The sequence below is a fragment of the Toxorhynchites rutilus genome, chromosome 2 (assembly GCF_029784135.1).
Source record: "Toxorhynchites rutilus septentrionalis strain SRP chromosome 2, ASM2978413v1, whole genome shotgun sequence".
Lineage (NCBI taxonomy): Eukaryota > Metazoa > Arthropoda > Insecta > Diptera > Culicidae > Toxorhynchites > Toxorhynchites rutilus.
Window position 1 is genome coordinate 310,329,045 of NC_073745.1, and position 19,894 is coordinate 310,348,938.

Below are 19,894 nucleotides of genomic sequence, written 5' to 3' on the forward strand. Positions count from 1 at the left end.
TAGTCTCCAAGATGCCGCTACTCGAGGACACTCGCTGAATTTGTGCGTTATTGTTTCCACAGCTATATTACAATGGAGGCAGTTTGCTCCATCTGCCCGCTGTATAGTATGTATAAGTTTCCGATGTTGTGTTTTTCCATTCCCGATGCGGTACAGACCACTGCGCTGGCTTGATGAAATTTGTCTGCATGCGATATTACGCCATATTCGTCGCCAGTCTGACGCTGGGTGCTTGCGCTCTATCCTAGGCTGTTCTGTCTGCTCAATGAAGAAATTATGAATCAGCACGGTTTTGTTCGCAAACTTGTTGCCAGTTAGAAGGCAACTTCATTATCCCCCCCTTCTTATTAGCAAAAATCTCAGACAGCCAGTTTTCGCAAGCCTCTTTTGAGGCCAACTTAGTATCACCAAGAGCGTTTTGCATGGACCGGAAGAGATGATAATTACTTGGAGCCAGGTCCGGACTATACGGTGGGTGCAATAGGACATCCCATCCGAGCTCCCGAGGCTTCTGGCGGGTCATCAAAGATGTGTGAGGCCGAGCGTTGTCCTGGTGGAAAACAACACCATTCCTATTGATCATTTCTGGCCGCTTCTGGTCAATCGCCTGCTTCAAACGGTCAAGCTGCTCACAGTAGAGAACCGAGTTGAGGGTCTGGCCATAGTTGAGCAGCTCATAGTGGATGATTCCCTTCCAATCCCACCAAACACACAGCAAAACCTTCCTGGCCGTCAATCCGGGCTTGGCGATGGTTTGGGCTGGCTCACCGCGCTTCGACTACGATTGGCTTACCAGTACGGGGTGTATCTTCGACAGCTACTACACCAGAACGAAATCGATCAAACCAACGCTGTGCTGTGCGAATCATTACAGTATCGGGTCCATAAACTACACGATTTTTTTCGGCCGCCTTCGTTGCAGTTTTACCTCGCAGGTAGTAAACACGTAAAATATGGCGAATTTATTGCTTGGTGGACTCCATCTTTGACGCGCTATAAATTGAGACTGAAAAGGACAATCACAACACTGTCAAAACGACACTTGTAGCACAGATTGTCATCTTTAAATAGCCGTATAGTATGAACCGATGCGATAAGTACAACACAAGATATGTTTAAGTGTTGCCATATATTGACATTTCTTAAAAATTATAAAGTAAAAAATAGTTTTATATTTCAAATATGACTTACTTCAAGAAAAAATACAATATTTCAACGTTAATGTAAGAGTTAATTGGGGTTAAAAATCGTTATTTTCAAAGATTCTTTTTGAAGGCTCACCAGGAATTGTTTAAAATGATTTTGCAGCGGAATTATAAAATATAGGAATTAGATTCCGAAGAACAAGTTATAGAGCGTTTAGAGAATTGCGTCATGTTTATGTCTGATTGGAACTGCTATACAGCCATTCCATGCCAATCCTATATAGTGGGTCTCAGATCTTTGTGAAAATTGATAGTTTTGTTCTTTATCGCAAAATATACCATATTTTTTAATCTTTTCATGAGGGTGTCCATTTTTATTTTTAGGGTGGTCCGAAAAGAGATATTTTGCCCCTTTTTTTATAAAGGACCTTTTTTTAACAATTCATAACTTTTGAAGTACTCAGATGATCGATATATCAAATTAAAGTCAATTAAATTACACAATGTTGGATTTTCCATGTTCCTATTTTTACCGTAACCAAAACATCCTAAATTCACAACTCAAAAACGAAAAAAAATCACATCTCTGATTTATTACTATCTTATGCAAAACTACCTCAGCTTTAAAAAAAAATTGAAAAAATATAGCGCCCTTGGTCCCGGACCCATGTAAACTATAAAAAACTGATACAATCAATAATTACGAAAACAAAGTCCAATTTCTTTGTGTGAGACAAAACGGTGCTGCTGCTGGACAATACGACTGAGGTTCCTACATTAGGTATCGAGGTATTTACTGAAATTATTTTCATTATAAGAAATTGCTTATATCTCGAGAAAGGTTAGTATTAGGATAAAACGTTACACATAGTTTTTCATGTTAAATCACATGTAGATTCTATTTTTTATATTACTTTTCTTAAATAGTTGCGATTTCATAAAGTATTGGAACTTCATACATTTTCAAAAAAAAATGTCTAAATTTTTGTTACTTCAACAGTTTGCCTCTAAAGCAGCTTTTAAACTGTTGGAACAAATTTTCGGAGTAAATAAGTAAAGTAACATCACTCGTAGACATTTGATCTTTTGAATGAAGTTATTAGTGACGAAACAGATAGTTGTTTGGACGGATATCGGATATCCGGCAAGCTTCAAGGCCGGATGGCGGAACATCCTCTGTTGAACGGAGCAAAAAAGACGAAACTAAATCAAACCTTACAATATTTTTTTTTGTTTTCATAAAGATCAAAAATATCTATAAAAGGCTAGATTATGAAATTTATTGTCATTCTGAAAAGATATCATAGAAGATAAACAAACAAATTGAATGAAATCATTACGTAGTCTTACGTCTTACAGCACTCTCATTAATTTTGACGAGAGCGTTGAATTTGGAGTACAAGAATTTGAAGAAACTTTGCCGGCTGCACGGAGTAATATGATAACCGCTTCATTCGAAAGATGAATGGTGTACGAGCGATGTTTGTTGTATATTGTTCCATTATTTTGTACATATTTGAATCGTTCTGACCAGCACCGGTTTCTGTTTTGCTACCGCATTGAGCGGACATGCACAATTTTTCGGCTCAGAATGCTTTTTCAGAATATGCACGAAGCAATCATAGTGCAGAACTTGCAATGACGCGCATTCGTGAAGAAAAGATAAGCGTCGGTTTTCAAACTTTTGGTAAAAAGTGTTTGAATATGATTGAATCACGCGTAAGCATAGTTGATTTTATGCGTTGTCAAAAATGGATAACGGTGGTGATGGTTGAACCAATATAGAATCACCTGTGGCTAGAGTATGTATCTACTAGAAGAGATATATACTGAGTGTGCCAATAGTGCGCATTGTGGTTCAAGGAATATAATTAGGTGGAATCAATAATTAACTCGAAGTTATCTGTTTCACGTCTTCGAAATATTTGCTTGATAACTCGAGCTGCGATATTGGCAAGAATTTGCATAAGCGCCAAATGTTGACAGTTACACAGTTAAACTTTTTTATTTTGTTAGACACAAAAATGAAATATTCAAATATTCAAACCTGTATTCCTGTTTCAAGTATTAATGAGACGAAAAAAAATCCATTCAAGAAGACATATCTGCTCCGAGTTTTTACCATTACCATTACCATTACCGAGTCACCATTTTTATAATGAATTTCAAGTATCACATTTCAAAAATGTGTAAATAAACTTGATAGTGTAGTGATAGTATAGAGAACATGTCGGTGATTGTCATTTCTGGTTTGATTTAATAATCATGATTTGAAAATAACATAATGTAAACAACCAGTCTTCGTTTTTTGGTATCAGCTCGGCCGATGAATAAGCAATGCTATAATCAAATACTTGATGCTTCAATTGTGCAGCGAAGGAGTGCAATTTTTTCCTCTCTTTGCTAGAGAAACTTTCAGCTTCCTGGACAGGTTTATCTCTGAGTAGTATGAAAGATGTCGTTTTCGAATAGTGAGTATTCATTCGAATATAAAATGACCATTACCAAAATTTGTCAACATGTTCTCCTCAATATACTTATTCATAGCATAGCTTAACTAGAGTAGACCCGGTTTTAAATATATTTCTTAAAGTCTCATATTGAATTATTTTATAAAATGAGGATTTTGAAACGAAATAATGTGTTCCCTGTAATGTTCAATTTGTACATTTTTAGTAAGTTAATCAAAACAGGTCCTTTCCAGAATAATCCGTTCACAATTATAGACTTATGAGATGGTGCATAAAAGGCAAAACTTGACTAAAATCGAGCATTGTAAGCTAATTAAGTTTCATATCTCGTTCAAACTCCTCGCCAGTGCAAAAGATAACTGTTACAACTTTGCGACTGCTCTATTTCCCAAAAAAGGGAACTCAACATCGACACATGGAGCTGTCGTTGTTTTATTTAGAATCACAATCCTAACACTTTTCACGAAAAACTTATTGTATAAGCTACAATGTATCATCGATGCTGTTGAAATTGTTCAGCACATTGAATGCGTAATACGACATCTAACCTTCCAACCGGAATTTCCATAACAAAACACTTCTATCCGCTTCCTCGCCAGCCTACTCCCTGTATCCTGCTTTCTCTCTAATGAACGATCCGGAACAAATGCGTCTCCAGACTGGACACATTTAGGAACAGACCAGAGCGCACAGAAGCAGAGAAAGCGTAAATAAAAAATTAATGATAAAAGCTTCTCCACCAAACTTCCCACGCAGCAGATAACGAACAATTTCCTAGCGAAGCGGGACACCGACATTCACAGAAGCGATGGCTGAGACGACTCGGCGCAGCTCATTACTCATGCGGGTGGGTGGGAAAATGTTTTGGAATGAATTTCCCGCCAGGGGGAGATAACTTGCTCGTGTGTAGTGATTTAGCGGCGGCGAAAAACAGCAAGCGTGCGGAAAAATGATGGAAGAGCTATAAATTTTACTATGCCGCTCCGCGTCTACTCTGCGATTTGCATTTTTATTTCTTCGATTCCGTCCCGGACGGCTCCCTCGAGGCTACTCGCTGGAAGCAATGAGTTGATCCTATCCGCTAGGGGCCGATTTCTGCGTTTGGTTTTTTGAATGAAATCGTACAATTTCGATGAATGAATTTGGCATGGGTAAGTAAAACTGTTATACGGAATGAGGTTTGTGTCCTCAATATGAAGATGAGAAATGAGCATAGAACACCACAGGAGGGTAAAATTATTTCATTTCTTTCCTACTCCCGATGCGATCAATGGAAAGCCAGACACTGTTTGTGATTTTCTTCCATTTGCCAAATATTTACCGTGTCACATGGGTAAAGTGACATGTTTGTGTGTGTACTCGGGGCAAACAGCACACAGCAAACATTGTGCCTATAATCTAACTTTTATTAAACGAACGAGCATTGTATCTTATGCCGAGGCAATAAATCAGTATATCCACACGCCAGTTAATGGCTTTTAGCTTTGCAGGAATGTTGTTGCCTTTATCAATTAAGGCTCCCCGCAACCGAATCCCAAGCACGGCTTAATTGGCCACATCCCGAGGCTCGGATTGCGAAGTAACACGCCAATTTTATTGCTTCGTACGGCGTGATTTATGTGCGGATTATCTCCCCGGACTTAATGGTGTTAAATGAGAGTAAACACTTACCTCATCGCATGCATTACACCGCGGCTTTAGCAGCTCGGCATAGTGCCGCTCGCAGTAGATTTGGTCGTCGTGGACGCAATAGGTCAGATCGACTAGCAGTTCATCACAGGTGGTACACTTGAAGCATCTCGGATGCCACAGGATTTGCTCCCGAAATTTGGGTGCCGTCACAGCCATCTCGCCCTGGTTCAACGATTCGTCGCAGCCGGCACAATTGGTCGCTGCTGGGGTGTCTTTTACATAGCCTAAAATGGGGAAAACGCATATGATGGAATCATTTCTTATCAGACGCTCTGTTCGCATGCGGTTACCTATGTCCAGAGCAATTTCGTTTCGCGCCGCTACGAAATCCTCATAAGAGCTCCGGTTTGCCTCTTCCACGTGCTTGCAATACGCTAATGCTAGGTCTTGCTTTGGCAGTTGATAGACCAACTGTTTGTCGCGTAATCGCTCGCCCTGAGTACCGATTTTGGGGACCTTCTCCGGGGGAATCACGTCGAAGTAGCGTTGGATCTAGAACAAATTGAATTTTTTTCAATATAGGTTAGATGTTTGCTATTTAATGCGAATACAGGAAAACTTCGATATAACGTACACATTTTCAATATAAATTCATGTCAACCTGACAGGTTCAACAAAGGTCACTTAGTGGCCTGGGCTCCCGAATTAGAGCATTGGAAATCTCATGAAAACAATCTACCTGTGTGTGCTATGTGAATAAGCTGATCATAGTCTCATGTCTGAAACCATAGCCCATAGACCGGATGGAATTTACATTTTTGCTGAAGAATAAAGGTGCAAGCTGTCATTTTATCTATTTAACTTTAAGGTTTGATTCAGTTAGAATTCGTTCATTCCATAGCAGCGGTCGTAGTAGGCTTTTGACAACAAATTATTTGGAAAACCTGTTTCTTTCGGCGGTGAAAATTTCACTTGATCTGATTAAGAAAAAAATGTGCAGAATGGATGCCGAGAGAAGAAATTTGATTTTGGACACCCACATTCAAAATCTGGTGTGGTCAGATACTAAAATCACAAAATCGCTAAAACTATGGTACCATCCGGAGAATGCATGTGTGAGAAGGTTATCGTAATTTCCGTGCCTGCTAGCAACCAAACAGGACTCTGAAGGAAAATCTGGTGGCCGAAAGACGCACTCAAAAATTGTACAACAAGATTTTTGCGAAGTACATAGGATGCATGCATGCATGGATGACGAAACGTTCGTGAAGATGGATTTTGGACAGCTCCCAGGCCTGAAATTCTATAAGACCACTGCTAGAGGAAACTTTCCCAGCAGATTTAAGTTCGTTTTAGTGCTGATAAATGTGCCAGGAAGTTCTTGTTTTGGCAGCTGTGAACAGAAAACCAAGGCTCTCGTCACAAACATGACGATGGACTCGAAAATGTATAGGAGAGAGTGCCTGCAGCAACGTCCGGTGAAGTTTTGTCGGATTTGGCACTTCAGTCGAGAGGTGCTTCAGTGTTACCGTGACAATAGGATTGATTACATTGAAAAAGACCTCAATCCTCCTAATTGCCCCCAATTTAGCCCAAAACAAAAAAAGAAGGGGGCCAAAGTGACTCGGGATGCCGCAGACATGAAGAGATGGTGGTATAAAATGTCCTCTGAGGTTGCCCAGCAGACAGTCCAAACTTTGATGAAGACATCCGAAGAAAAGTTCGAAAATTCATCAATATTGCAAGAGAATGTTTTTTCTGATAGAACAATAAATTATCTGTATTTTGATATAAAAACATATTTTGTGCCTTGAACCAATCCTGAGGTACAACTGGTTTTGTGATTCCGGATTCTGAAAGAATCAAGCTTTAATCAACAGCATGAAAGGAAACATCATGAGAAAGGTTGCCTTCATCTTCTAGTTGAACTTTTTCCTTATCATTCACTAACCTTACCCGAACAGCAACACAATAAGGTAATATAAGCTATGTTCCTGGGTTTTTCTATGATGCTTCGATATAACGTACACTTTTGAAAGGGAATTACGTTATATCGAAGTTTTCCTGTAGTAGATTCCAAAACATGATAATTAAATAGGTTTTTTGTTCGTGTTTCTCAAAGTTTGTGAGGAGTGTTATTCATTCTTCAAAAGACACCGAGTGCGAACTATACTTTAAGAGTTGATTTAAGGTAGTATATTAGTGTAGTAATTTGAAAAAATCGTTTTTTCATATTCCTGAAGCTTGGACATTCAAGAATACCAAAATCCTTTCATTAACCAGATTATGGCCATTGTAGTGTTGCATCATCTAATCTAGTACGGCCCTGACACAAAACTCCAATTGCGTTTTCTCGGAACTAGTTTTTTCAAGCTTCGTACACGATATCTTAAGTTCTAAAGGGCGAACACGAAATTATTGCGACACCGAAAATGTCATGCCAATTTTCTTATAATGTTTAGAATCAAACCAAAATTTTAGGGTCGACATTCTTCGGCATAAGCTTCGAGTAACCGGTCATGTGCTGTGAGCGTCTCCGTTAAAGCATTGTTTTCGGTTACCGTTGGCTGTTATTTTTTTTTTTATCGCCCGGGTGTGCTTTTTTCGCGCGTTTTCGAACTGTTCGAGATATCGTAAAACGCAGTGTGAACTCGGAATTAGTGAGAAAAGCAGAATCATCAAAGCCTGGCAAGGCCAGCCGGCTTTCAGTTTTCGCCGATTTGTCGCCATCGCAATCGAAGTCGGACATCGGTGCTCAGTTGCACGCACACAATACCAGCGCGATTCGCTGTTCACTTACAGCAGTGTGAAGGAGAGCATCACTTCTTAGTGGTGTGTGATAGTGCCGAGCGCTCAAGCGCTCCGATTGAGAAGCAAGCAGCGGTTGCCAGTTCATCAGCACTGGGTGCATTGTGATTAGAGGTACCAATTACGGAATGGCAGAAGGAGGGGGAGGATCTCCAGATATGGAGATCTCTGATGATGACTCCCCTCTGGTTGAAAAAACAAATAAAGGAACAGCGAAAACACTTAAACGCGTTCCTACATCAGAGGATGTTTCGTCCGGGGACGAGTCTGCTAACTCTAGCAAGCCCCCCTCTAAAAAACCTGCAAATATCTCCTCTCCAACCCCCCTCGCTCCTACCCCAGCTCAGATTTCGCCTTCCCATCCTGTTGTCCCCGATCCCCTTCAATCCTCGTCATCTCCTTCTCCTCCTGTTGTCTTCTCTCCACGTGTCAAGGTCTATCCTGAAGATGCACCTGGAACTGGTCCGTGGGTTGTTTTCTTCAGGCCTAAGCCAAACGGAAAAGCACTTAATGTTATTCACATCATGAAAGATCTGGCAAGATACTCCTCCGTGACAGAAATTACGAAGGTTAGACCGACCAAACTGCGTGTTGTCGTGGCTGATCGGAAAGACGCAAACGGTATTGTCGTCGACCAGAGGTTTACCCTGGAATATCGTGTCTACGTGCCTTCCCATGACGTAGAAATCTCGGGGGTGATAACCGAAACGGGTCTGACGTGCAAATCAATTATGGAAGGAGATGGCAGATTTAAAAAGCTGCCTTTGATTAAGGTTAAAATCTTAGAATGCCGACAACTCGGCAAAGTTTCCCAGGAAGGGAAAGAATCGAAATTTACGCCGTCCGACTCGTTTAGAGTCACTTTTGCTGGCTCCGCCCTCCCTGACTACGTTATGGTGGACAAATTGAGGCTACCGCTGCGACTCTTCGTGCCAAAGCCCATGACTTGCCTGAAATGCAAGTCAGTTGGTCACACAGCAGCTTACTGCGCCAACAAGGAGCGCTGTGCCACTTGCGGAGAGCAACATGTGGACAAATCCTGCAGTGCGATTGAGCAAAAGTGTCCATATTGCGGAGGAAATCCGCACGTGCTCTCGGCTTGTGAAATTTACAAGAGTCGCTGGGAGAAGCAGAAGCGCTCTTTAAAGGAACGCTCGAAGCGCACTTTTGCGGAAATTTTGAAGGGCGCTTCTCCATTGGCCCAACAGCAACAACCTTTAACCGCAAACAATGTCTTCGCTTCGCTGCCAGTTGACGAAATGGAAGCGGATACAGCTAACGAGGGCACACCGTACATCTTCCAAGGGAATCCCCGGCGCAAAAATGTGACCACTCCCAAAGTTCAAGGACAAGCCCCTCCGGTTATACCCTCTGTTAGCATGCCTAAAAAATCGAGTGCAGCGGACAAGCAAAATCAGGTTCCTCCTGGCTTCCGTGGGAATAATTCACCTTCGAACGACCCAGCACTCGAAGGGACATCAAAAACCCCAACTGTCCCTATTTTACCGACCAGTTCAACTTCCCAATCGGGATTTATAAAGTTGACTGACCTTGTGGCTCAAATCTTCACATGCTTTAATGTTTCCGACTCCATCAGAACCATTGTCATATCAATGCTTCCAGTATTAAAGACAATTTTGCAACAATTGATGCAAACATGGCCTCTCCTTGCAATGATTATCTCTCTTGATGTCTAATTCAAATAGAGAGGTCGGAGATATCACTGTTTTACAGTGGAATTGTCGTAGTCTTATCCCTAAATTGGATACATTCAAATTTTTAATTCATAACTTCAATTGTGATGTTTTTGCTCTGTCCGAAACTTGGCTTTCTTCGCGAGATGATCTCTCTTTCCACGATTTCAATATTATACGCTTGGACCGTGATGACAGATACGGAGGGGTGCTATTGGGGATCAATAAGTGCCACTCATTTTTTCGAATTGACCTTCCACCTATTGGAGGGATTGAAGCTGTTGCTTGTCATGCAAACATCAGAGGAAAAGACCTCTGTATTGTCAGCTTGTATTGGCCTCCGAGAGCTGCGGTTAGCCGCAAGCAACTTGTTGACATGTGCTCACTCCTTCCTGAGCCACGATTGATCTTGGGAGACTTCAATTCTCACGGAACTGCCTGGGGGGAACAGTACGACGACAATCGTTCACTGTTGATATATGATCTTTGTAACAGCTTCAATATGACACTTTTGAACACTGGGGAAACAACACGTGTACCTAAACCTCCTGCTAACCCAAGTGCTCTTGACCTCTCGCTTTGCTCGAATTCACTATCGTTAGATTGCAAGTGGAATGTAATCCAGGAACCCAACGGTAGTGATCACTTGCCAATCAAAATTTCCATCACCATTGGGTCGAATTTTTCTGAATCTATAAACATGGCATATGACCTCACAAGACACATTGACTGGAAAAAATATGCGGACGCGATTGCTCTAGCCATCAATTCCAGAGATGGTTTACCTCCATTGGAGGAATATAACTTCCTTTCTCGTTTGATCTATGACAGCGCGGTTCGCGCTCAAACGAAACCCATCCCAGACTCCACTATTCGTCGAAGGCCTCCCAATCCATGGTGGGATAGCCAATGTTCCAAGCTTTATCAGGATAAATCGAACGCATTCAAAGCTTTTCGGAAACGTGGAACCCCTGAAAATTTTCAGACGTATTTGGACCTTGAAAATCAATTTAAAAACTTGATCAAAGGGAAAAAACGTGCTTATTGGCGAAATTTCGTGGGAGGTTTGTCACGAGAAACGTCAATGAAAAAATTATGGAAAGTGGCTCGAAACATGAGAAATCGCTCTTCATCCAATGAAAGCGAGGAATATTCACATCGATGGATTTTGAATTTTGCACGGAAGGTTTGTCCTGATTCCGCTCCTGTGCAAAAAATTGTTCGAGATATACCACAAGATAGGTGCGATCTTGATTCCGAGTTTTCGATGGTAGAATTCTCTCTTGCTCTGCTTTCATGTAACAATTCTGCTCCGGGATCGGATAGAATTAAGTTCAACTTGCTGAAAAACCTCCCTGATGTGGCGAAACATCGCTTGTTGAATTTATTCAATCGGTTTCTGGAGAATAATATTGTTCCAGATGATTGGAGACAAGTACGAGTTATAGCTATTCAAAAACCCGGAAAACCCGCGTCCGACTTCAATTCGTACCGCCCAATAGCAATGCTGTCTTGTATACGGAAATTGTTGGAGAAAATGATCTTGTTTCGCCTTGATCGATGGGTTGAAACGAATGGCCTACTCTCAGATACACAATATGGGTTCCGCAGGGGCAAGGGGACGAATGATTGTCTTGCGTTGCTTTCTTCAGAAATTCAAATGGTTTACGCCGGAAAAAAACAAATGGCTTCAGTATTCTTGGACATAAAGGGGGCCTTTGATGCTGTTTCAATAGAGGTTTTGACAGACAAATTACACTCTCGGGGTCTGCCGCCTCTATTGAATAATATGTTATATAACTTGCTTTGTGAGAAGCATTTGAACTTTTCTCACGGAGATTCGGCAGTAAGTCGGGTCTCTTACATGGGCCTCCCCCAGGGCTCATGTTTAAGGCCCCTTTTGTACAACTTCTATGTAAGCGACATCGACAATTGCCTTACACAAAATTGCAGCCTAAGACAACTTGCAGATGATGGAGTGGTCTCTGTCGTAGGATCAACAGAATCCGACCTACAAGAACCCTTACAAGATACTTTGAACAATTTTTCAACCTGGGCCATTGGGCTAGGGATCGAATTCTCCACGGAGAAAACAGAGATGGTGGTTTTTTCTAGGAAGCATAGACCAGCAAAACCAAAGCTTCAACTTTTGGGTAAACCGATCACTCATGCTATGTCATTCAAGTATCTTGGGGTCTGGTTCGACTCCAAATGTACTTGGGGGGCCCATATTAGGTATCTGAGTAAAAAATGCCAACAAAGAATAAATTTTCTCCGTACAATTACCGGCACCTGGTGGGGAGCCCATCCCGAAGATCTTATAATGTTGTATAGAACAACTATTCTCTCAGTGATGGAGTATGGCAGTTTCTGTTTTCAATCAGCTGCCAAAACACACTTAATTAAACTCGAGCGAATTCAGTATCTTTGTCTCCGTATTGCGTTGGGATGTATGCCCTCAACGCATACCATGAGTCTCGAGGTTTTGGCAGGCCTACTCCCACTAAAAGATCGCTTCAATTTATTATCTCTTCGGTTCTTCATCCGGTGTAAGGTCATGAACCTATTGGTGATCGGAAATTTTGAGCGGCTGATCGAGCTAAATTTTCACTCCGGATTCATGAGTTCATATCATGAATTCATCTCCATGCAGGTTGATTCTTCTTCGTATATTCCCAACCGTGTTTGTTTCCCTGACTACATCAATTCCTCTGTGCATTTTGATCTGTCCATGAAGCAAGATATCCATGGATATTCAGATTACCAACGATCGAGGATCGCTCCAACGATCTTCGATGAAAAATATAGGGGTATCAATTGTGATAATATGTACTTTACTGATGGGTCCACTATAAATGAGTCCACAGGATTTGGAGTGTTCAACGAATTTTTTAGCACCTCACACAGTCTTCAGAATCCTTGCTCAGTGTATATTGCTGAATTGGCAGCAATTCATTGGGCGCTGGACAGCGTCGCCTCACGACCTGTTGAACACTATTACATTGTAACGGATAGTCTTAGCTCTGTCGAAGCTATCCGTTCAGTGAGGCCGGAAAAGCACTCGCCGTACTTCCTTGAGAGAATACGAAAAATTTTGAGTGCTTTATCCAGACGCTGTTATGTCATTACCTTTGTGTGGGTCCCTTCTCATTGCTCAATTCCGGGTAATGAGAGGGCTGACTCATTAGCAAAGGTAGGTGCGATTGAAGGCGATATTTATCAGCGTCAAATCGCCTTCAATGAATTTTACTCTTTAGTCCGTAAAAATACCATCGCTAACTGGCAACGCAAATGGAACGAAGATGAATTGGGCCGGTGGCTTCACTCGATTATCCCTAAGGTTAGCCTCAAACCATGGTTCAAAAGTCTGGACTTGAGTCGGGACTTTATTCGCACCTTCTCCCGACTCATGTCCAATCACTGTTCGTTAGACGCGCTACTCTTTCGTTTCAATCTGGCCGGCAGCAATATCTGCGTTTGTGGCCGAGGTTACCACGACATCGAACACGTTGTTTGGTCGTGTGAGGTGTATCTTGTTGCCAGATCGAATTTAGAGAACTCCCTTCGGGCTAGAGGAAGGCAGCCCAATGTGCCGGTGAGAGATGTGTTGGCTCGGTTAGACCTTGATTACATGTCCCAAATATATGTTTTCCTTAAATCTATCGATGTTCGTGTGTGATTATCCTTATATCCTTATACCCTCCATTTCTTCCTTTGTGAGTAATTGGTCCGCTTGCTATAAACAGAAGAATGAAATGTAAATTCACAACTGATGTACGAATAGATTTAAGAATTGAGTGTGTGTGATTATCAACATTGTAATAATTTCCTTATACCCCATCCTTTTCCTGAGAAAATGTCACCCTTTTAATCTCGAGTCCACCACGAGTAATCGGTTTCCCACATTACTAACCATAGATTTAAGAAAATTGTTCATATATATAGTTTTAAAAATATATTTAAGATTTCGGCTCCTTTAAACTTAAGTAACTGAGCCTGTAAAAATAAACGAATTTATAAAAAAAAAAAAAAAAAATTTTAGGGTAGTTTTATACATATATTTACTTCAAAAATCAAAAGAAAAGTTAATCGATGGAACCTTGAGTGTAAAATTGAACGCATTTTCGCTTGATGCCCTCCATCAAAGTCTTTACAGTGTCATCCGGTACCAGTTTCTCAGTTTTTTTTCCATTTTCTTAACATGTCCTTCTCGTCTTTGACTGTCTTCTTGCTCTTCCGAAGTTCCCGCTTCATTATTGCCCAGTACTGCTCCACCGGGCGCAGCTCCGGACAGTCTGGCGGGTTCATGTCCTTTGGAACAAAATGGACAGAATTGGCCTCATACCACTCCAGGACACTTTTAGAATAGTGGCATGATGCCAAATCTGGCCAAAATAGCGGAGCTTCGTCGTGCTGCTGCAATAACGGCAAAAGGCGCTTCTCGAGGCACTCAGATTTGCAGATCTCGCCATTTACTGTGCGCTTTGTCATGAAAGGCTCACTCCTCAGTCCGCAAGAGCAGATGGCCTGCCAAACGAGATGTTTGGAGACGAACTTCGACATTTTCTTCTTCTTAAATTTGTCGTCCACATCGAACTCCAACCCCGGTATTTGAAAAACTCCAACCCCGGAATTTGCTTAAAATCGGCTTTTATATACGTTTCGTCGTCCATCGCACAGCAGCCATATTTTGTCAGCATCTTCTCGTAGAGCTTCCGTGCCCGAGTTTTAGCCGTTGATTGTTGCCGTTCATCGCGGTTTGGGAAGTTCTGTACCTTGTATGTATGTAGTCTAGCTCTCTTCTTTGCATTCTGGACGTAGCTCTGCGACATGCCGATCTTTTTAGCCAAATCACGGCTTGAGACGTTGGGATTTGTTTTAATCATCCGCTTCACCTTTCCCTCCTTCTTTTTGTTCTCCGGTCCCGGTTTTCTTCCAGCTCCTTTGCCGTGGTCCAACGTCAACCGCTCCTGGAACCGCTTCAACACTCTGGAGACGGTTGAATGGTGAATGTTCAACATTTTTCCCAACTGCCGGTGCGATAGGTCAGGAAATTCCAGGTGTTTGGAAAGAATTTGTTGTCTCGACTCGCGTTGGTTCACCTCCATTTTCGTTGAATCGAAAAACACGACTTCGAGTTTGACAGCATGTAGACAATACACATCAATGAGAAAGTGTGCAAAATTTGGTTGATTTTTACCTAATGGTAAAAAAGTTATGCCCTGTTGAATGTGTCGCAATAATTTCGTGTTCGCCCTTTACAGAACCTATTCATTCCAAGTTGATGTGAACAAATCTTCATATGAATCAATAAAACAATATTGTTTTTAGAATTTTACTATTTAAAAAAATTAAATTTGGATAAAAAACGTGCAAAAAAACATTTTTTTTACAAACGGTCGCCATTTCGTAAACAAAATTTTTAGGTTGTTCGAGGTTCTTCGATTTTTTTTTGTTTGCGGTAACCAGAAAGGCGGGAATCGTGTACACCATGACACAACTTTTTTTTAACCCCCTCCCTTCATCAGCTTGTTACTATTCTAATTTTGAATATTTTTTTTCCATTTAGATCTTGTTGTATTGTTAAAAGATGAAGAATCAAATGAAATAATGGATAGAAAAATATCCTTTGGTTTAGTCATCGAAAGTTTGTGTAGAGCTCGAAAAAACTTTAGAAATTCGTGTCTCTAAACTAGAACACCTTAAACGCATCAGGTTTTTGTTCAAAGCATGGTAATAACCATGACTTGTGTAAATTTTTAAACTCATAAACTGATTCTTTCAAATAGTTGCTGACGATTTTCATTAATTTGAATATTATTATAGACATAGACATTCGACCGTGTGGGGAAAATTTATAGTTCTATAACATATTAATTATTGTACATGATTATTTCCTCAACCCATATTTACTCTAGGAACCAGCAGCGTCGGTCCTTCGTGAACTGTGTAATATTTTCCTAATCATCAATGTATCATCTCGAGATAGAATAACCGGTGGCTCGTGAATCGCAATGTGGTCTTTCTTCTGTTTTTACGGAGACTGTAACTGAATTTGTATGTGTATATGATTCGAGAGATTCGAAATACTAAGATAGTAAGATCTGTTTTGTGAATTAAAGTTTTTTTCGCAATGTTCGCCAAATGAAATTGATTCAAATACGCGGTTTACATCCATTTTGCTAGAGCAGTTCAATGGTCAAAATGGCTACTGAACTTAACAAATATTCCCGACATGAACATTTTTGAGTTGATTCTTTCAAAAATCTTAAAAGATTCATAAAAAGGTACAATAAGGAGACGAATATGAATATGCAGAAGTTTGGGAGAAGAAGAGTGAACCACTCGAAGATCTTCATCAATCTGCACGTGCCGAATATAAACTTATGTACCTGAAAATCAATGAATTTGTAGTTTCGAAGAAGCCATCATCAACAACAGCAACAACAGATCGTGGAATGAACTACGAATACTTCCGCATTTCAAAAGATCCATTGGGAAATGGAGACAAATTAGTCCATTTTTTATCAAGTCGTGTGGTCGAAGCAATTGAAGTTACACCTGATAACTGTTCTGTAGTGTAGTTATTATCAGAAGATACGAGGACAAGTGTTTCTTTCGGGGCCCAAATTGCCTATCGATACGCTAGACGGTGATCAGAAAAATGAACGAAAACAATTTTTCTTCACAATACTTATTAAAAAACAGTACTGAATCGAGCTTCTATTCCTTAATAATCGATTCAGGACAACTTTTTGCATGAGTATGGTGGAAAATAACTTAAACTGTGCCTCAGAGCATGGGTAAACATGCTCTGTGAATGTATATCTAGATGAGATACTAGCAGTAGGAAGTATGTTGACCTAGCCGAAGACTTCCGCATTTAACTTGCGACAATTCAAAAGTTATATTTAAATTTCGGCCGAAAAACCGAATGATAGGAACACAAGAGTATGGCGTATCACGAGCTACGAAAACTGGGTGAAAAGTGTAATTAATGTAGCATACCTGGAGACTATTTCTATATACTTTGGGGCGAACGGTACAAATGTCATCAAAACAAATCAAAGCAAGAATGCAAAGGGTTGTGCGTCGCAGGGATGCCAGGTGATTTTTTTTCGAAAGTCTTGACATGGTACGAGAAAATGTCTTCACCATAATATCGGAGGAAAGTTCTTCACACAAAAACGGAACTGTGATAACTCCATTTGTTTATTTCAGCTTTGAAATTTTGTTTGTAACCCAAACCATATTCATGAAACTAATTGTAGGAAAGGTATGTAACCGGAAAACCTTCGATTTGTGAAGTGTCGTTTGAAAGATCTAGATTAATCTATTGTATAGTAGGGCCAAAATAATCATTCGAATTTCGTGCGCAATGAACTAATGACTTCTGGAGACAATATGTATTCAGACCGCTTCGTTCGCTGAGACTAAAGCCCTACTTTTTTGACGATATAGTTAGAATTTCATGGGCAATAGTTAAAATTTCATGGAAATAATATCTTTTAAAAATCCACGTACGCTGTCATACTGAAATGTCTCCACACATTTCATAATATCTTCAAAATGAAGACATGTCTTCAAACCTGGCATCGCTGGTTCCCCACAAAGTGGAGACGAAATCGCTAGAAAAGATTGTCTGACTAATTTTCAACGATGAGAATTTAAAATTGTCATTATTTTTGTTTTTTTACTTGCTACATGATATTAGTTAACTGTTTTTGTTTCATAATAAATTTATAATGAAGGAAACTTCTAATGGAAAAACGCTTATTATTTGCTCAAAAATAACGTTCCTATTATTGACCAATTTACCCCGTGTGTGGGGTTAGTTGGGCAATTAATTTTGAATATATAGAGATGTTAAATAAAAGAGAAATTGATTCTCTGGATATTTTTCATTGTAATGGTTAAAGTTTGGTCGCCCTGAAATGTTTTTTTGACGTAGAACTACGTCTTTCATTAAGGGTGCTAAATCAGAAAACAGGTCACGTTTTTATGAAATAAAGTTAACGTTAATAACAATTTTTGCCGTGAACGGATTTTGGCGATTTACATAGCAAACGAATCGGAAATTCCCTAAGATTTGTTTAATATGCTATACATTAGAATATCCTGATTTGTATACATACATTACATGGTTAAAATACATGAAAACATTAAGCGTTTCCATTTTTCCATACATTTGTTCTGTCCTTGGTGTGCTTTCCCGAACAGATCTGTCAATAACGAGCAACTTATCGACGAGCAGCGAAGGGGAAATCGTAGGATTTAAAGTCTCCGTGAACAAAGGAAAAGAAGAACAATGAAGGGGAATACTTGCCTAGAGTATAAACAGTGAATCTCGCTGAGGCAAACTTTCATTCGGCATCGGACTGTTGAGCAATCCAGTTTACTTTGCTTTCGCTGCGCTTCGATCTAAGATTGGACCCCACCAGTGGTAATCTAACTTGGATATCGTCGTGTGTTTTTTTTCAGTTCGTTTTTGGCGTTATTCGTATCGTGTGTTTTTTTCTGCGTCATGAATTGGACGCTTCGCGTAGTGTGTGATGATCAAGAGGAAGAGGAAGGCTGGCTCGAGCACTGCAAAAAGCGAACGCATTACAAGGGGCAATCAAATTTCGAGGCAAGCGTCATGTAGTGAAGCACGCGATGTTGGTGCAGTGAAAAGCGCTCGCACTGGACCGAGCCTTCGCGAGTGTGACACCGCATCGAACAACAGCGAAGTAGGCGACTTCGGCGCGTCGGTCGAAAATGTAAACGCCTTTACCCATTCGCATCGATGGGTGTTACAGCAGAGTACAAGCTGTGTGGCATAATTCAGTATTTTTCCAAGCAGTTAACATTGTTTGTTTTTAGTCATCATAAGGGCTTCGTTGGTGCCTTTGACATTGCATGAATGCATTAAACTGACGTTATGGCGAAGCAGGCATTAAGATTGTGCACCAAAAAATCATTTGGGGAATACCAAGCATATTGAATGTTGTATTGGAATGTTATAAGTTATTTGGGTTCGCGTGCCAGTCGCAAAACTGCCTTCAACTAGGATTGCGCTAATCTTGATCATAATAAAGCAATGCTACTGTTTTCGAGGTTGTTGATATTAACAAAAATAGTTTTTTTCGCTTGTTTAGACACCAAGAAAATGCAACTTTTTACGAGGCCAGTAATATAAACAGAATCGTTTCTTTTGAGAATAACGCAAAATGATGAGAAGTGTTTATATTCCTAGTAGTTTCAAGCCACCAATATATGGCTCTGTATGTGTGCTATGGCGAACGCTTGTTTGGCGCTTGGTTTACGTTGTACGAACGATGCCTAGAGGTGCAATTTCACTGAGGCAATACTAAATAACATGTAGCATGATATTTGATACTTGCAAATGTTGTCATTGTTGTTGTTTCCTCGCGGTGCCAAATATATATTGATGTAGTTATGAGATGTGGAATAATGGTGCTGGTGCAACATGTATATAATCGACTGTAGCCGAGTTTATGTCAATTGCGAAAAAAAAATGAGTGGGTTATATCTATGATATAACCGCAAGGTTGACGTGGAACTACCTTAGCTTAGCAATCATTCGTTTGTATTGATTAAATTCTTGATTGAATGAAACAGTTTCCAAATTCAATTGAGTTCAATATATTTGCTTTGTGAGTGAAAAAAATGAACAGATGCCATGTAAAGTCAATTCATTTATTGTGATTGATTGTTCTTCGTTATAAGTAAATTTAATGACTGACCTTTTACGTTTGGTATGATGACTAGAACAAAATATATGTACGGAAGAATTATCAAACGTTTGATGAACCAGCCTAAGGCTGAAAATCTTTCCAATAAAGACAAAAAAAAAATTATCAAACGATTATTTTATTTTACATTTCCCTCTGAAGTTTACATCCCAAAAGTGTACATACTTCTCGAATCTCGAATTTGCTTGAAACTGGGAAGTTCATTCGCTTCTAGTGTCTGCACGATTTTCCCAGGTTCCTAAGTTTAGAAGATCATGATAGGACAGACATATTCCACTCTGCACAAAGGCAAGCGAGGACAAAAGTACTCGCAGTTTGCATTTATTTGCAGAACCGATTTCCCCAGAATCCTCGGTTTTGAAGTCTGTGTTAGGGAAACACATTTCAAT

General features: G+C 40.2%; 1 protein-coding gene across 3 annotated transcripts in view; it reads right to left on the bottom strand.

Annotated features, from left to right (window-relative positions):
- Nucleotides 1–19,894, bottom strand: part of LOC129770833 (four and a half LIM domains protein 2) — a 422,902-nt gene that overhangs the window by 178,664 nt on the left and 224,344 nt on the right. For all 3 annotated transcript variants that reach the window (XM_055773941.1, XM_055773939.1, XM_055773942.1), the window contains 2 exons: nt 5,599–5,800; nt 5,288–5,532 (listed from right to left, as the gene is read on the bottom strand). In XM_055773941.1, coding sequence (XP_055629916.1) covers nt 5,288–5,532; nt 5,599–5,800 — 447 coding nt within the window. The remainder of the gene's footprint in view (nt 1–5,287; nt 5,533–5,598; nt 5,801–19,894) is intronic.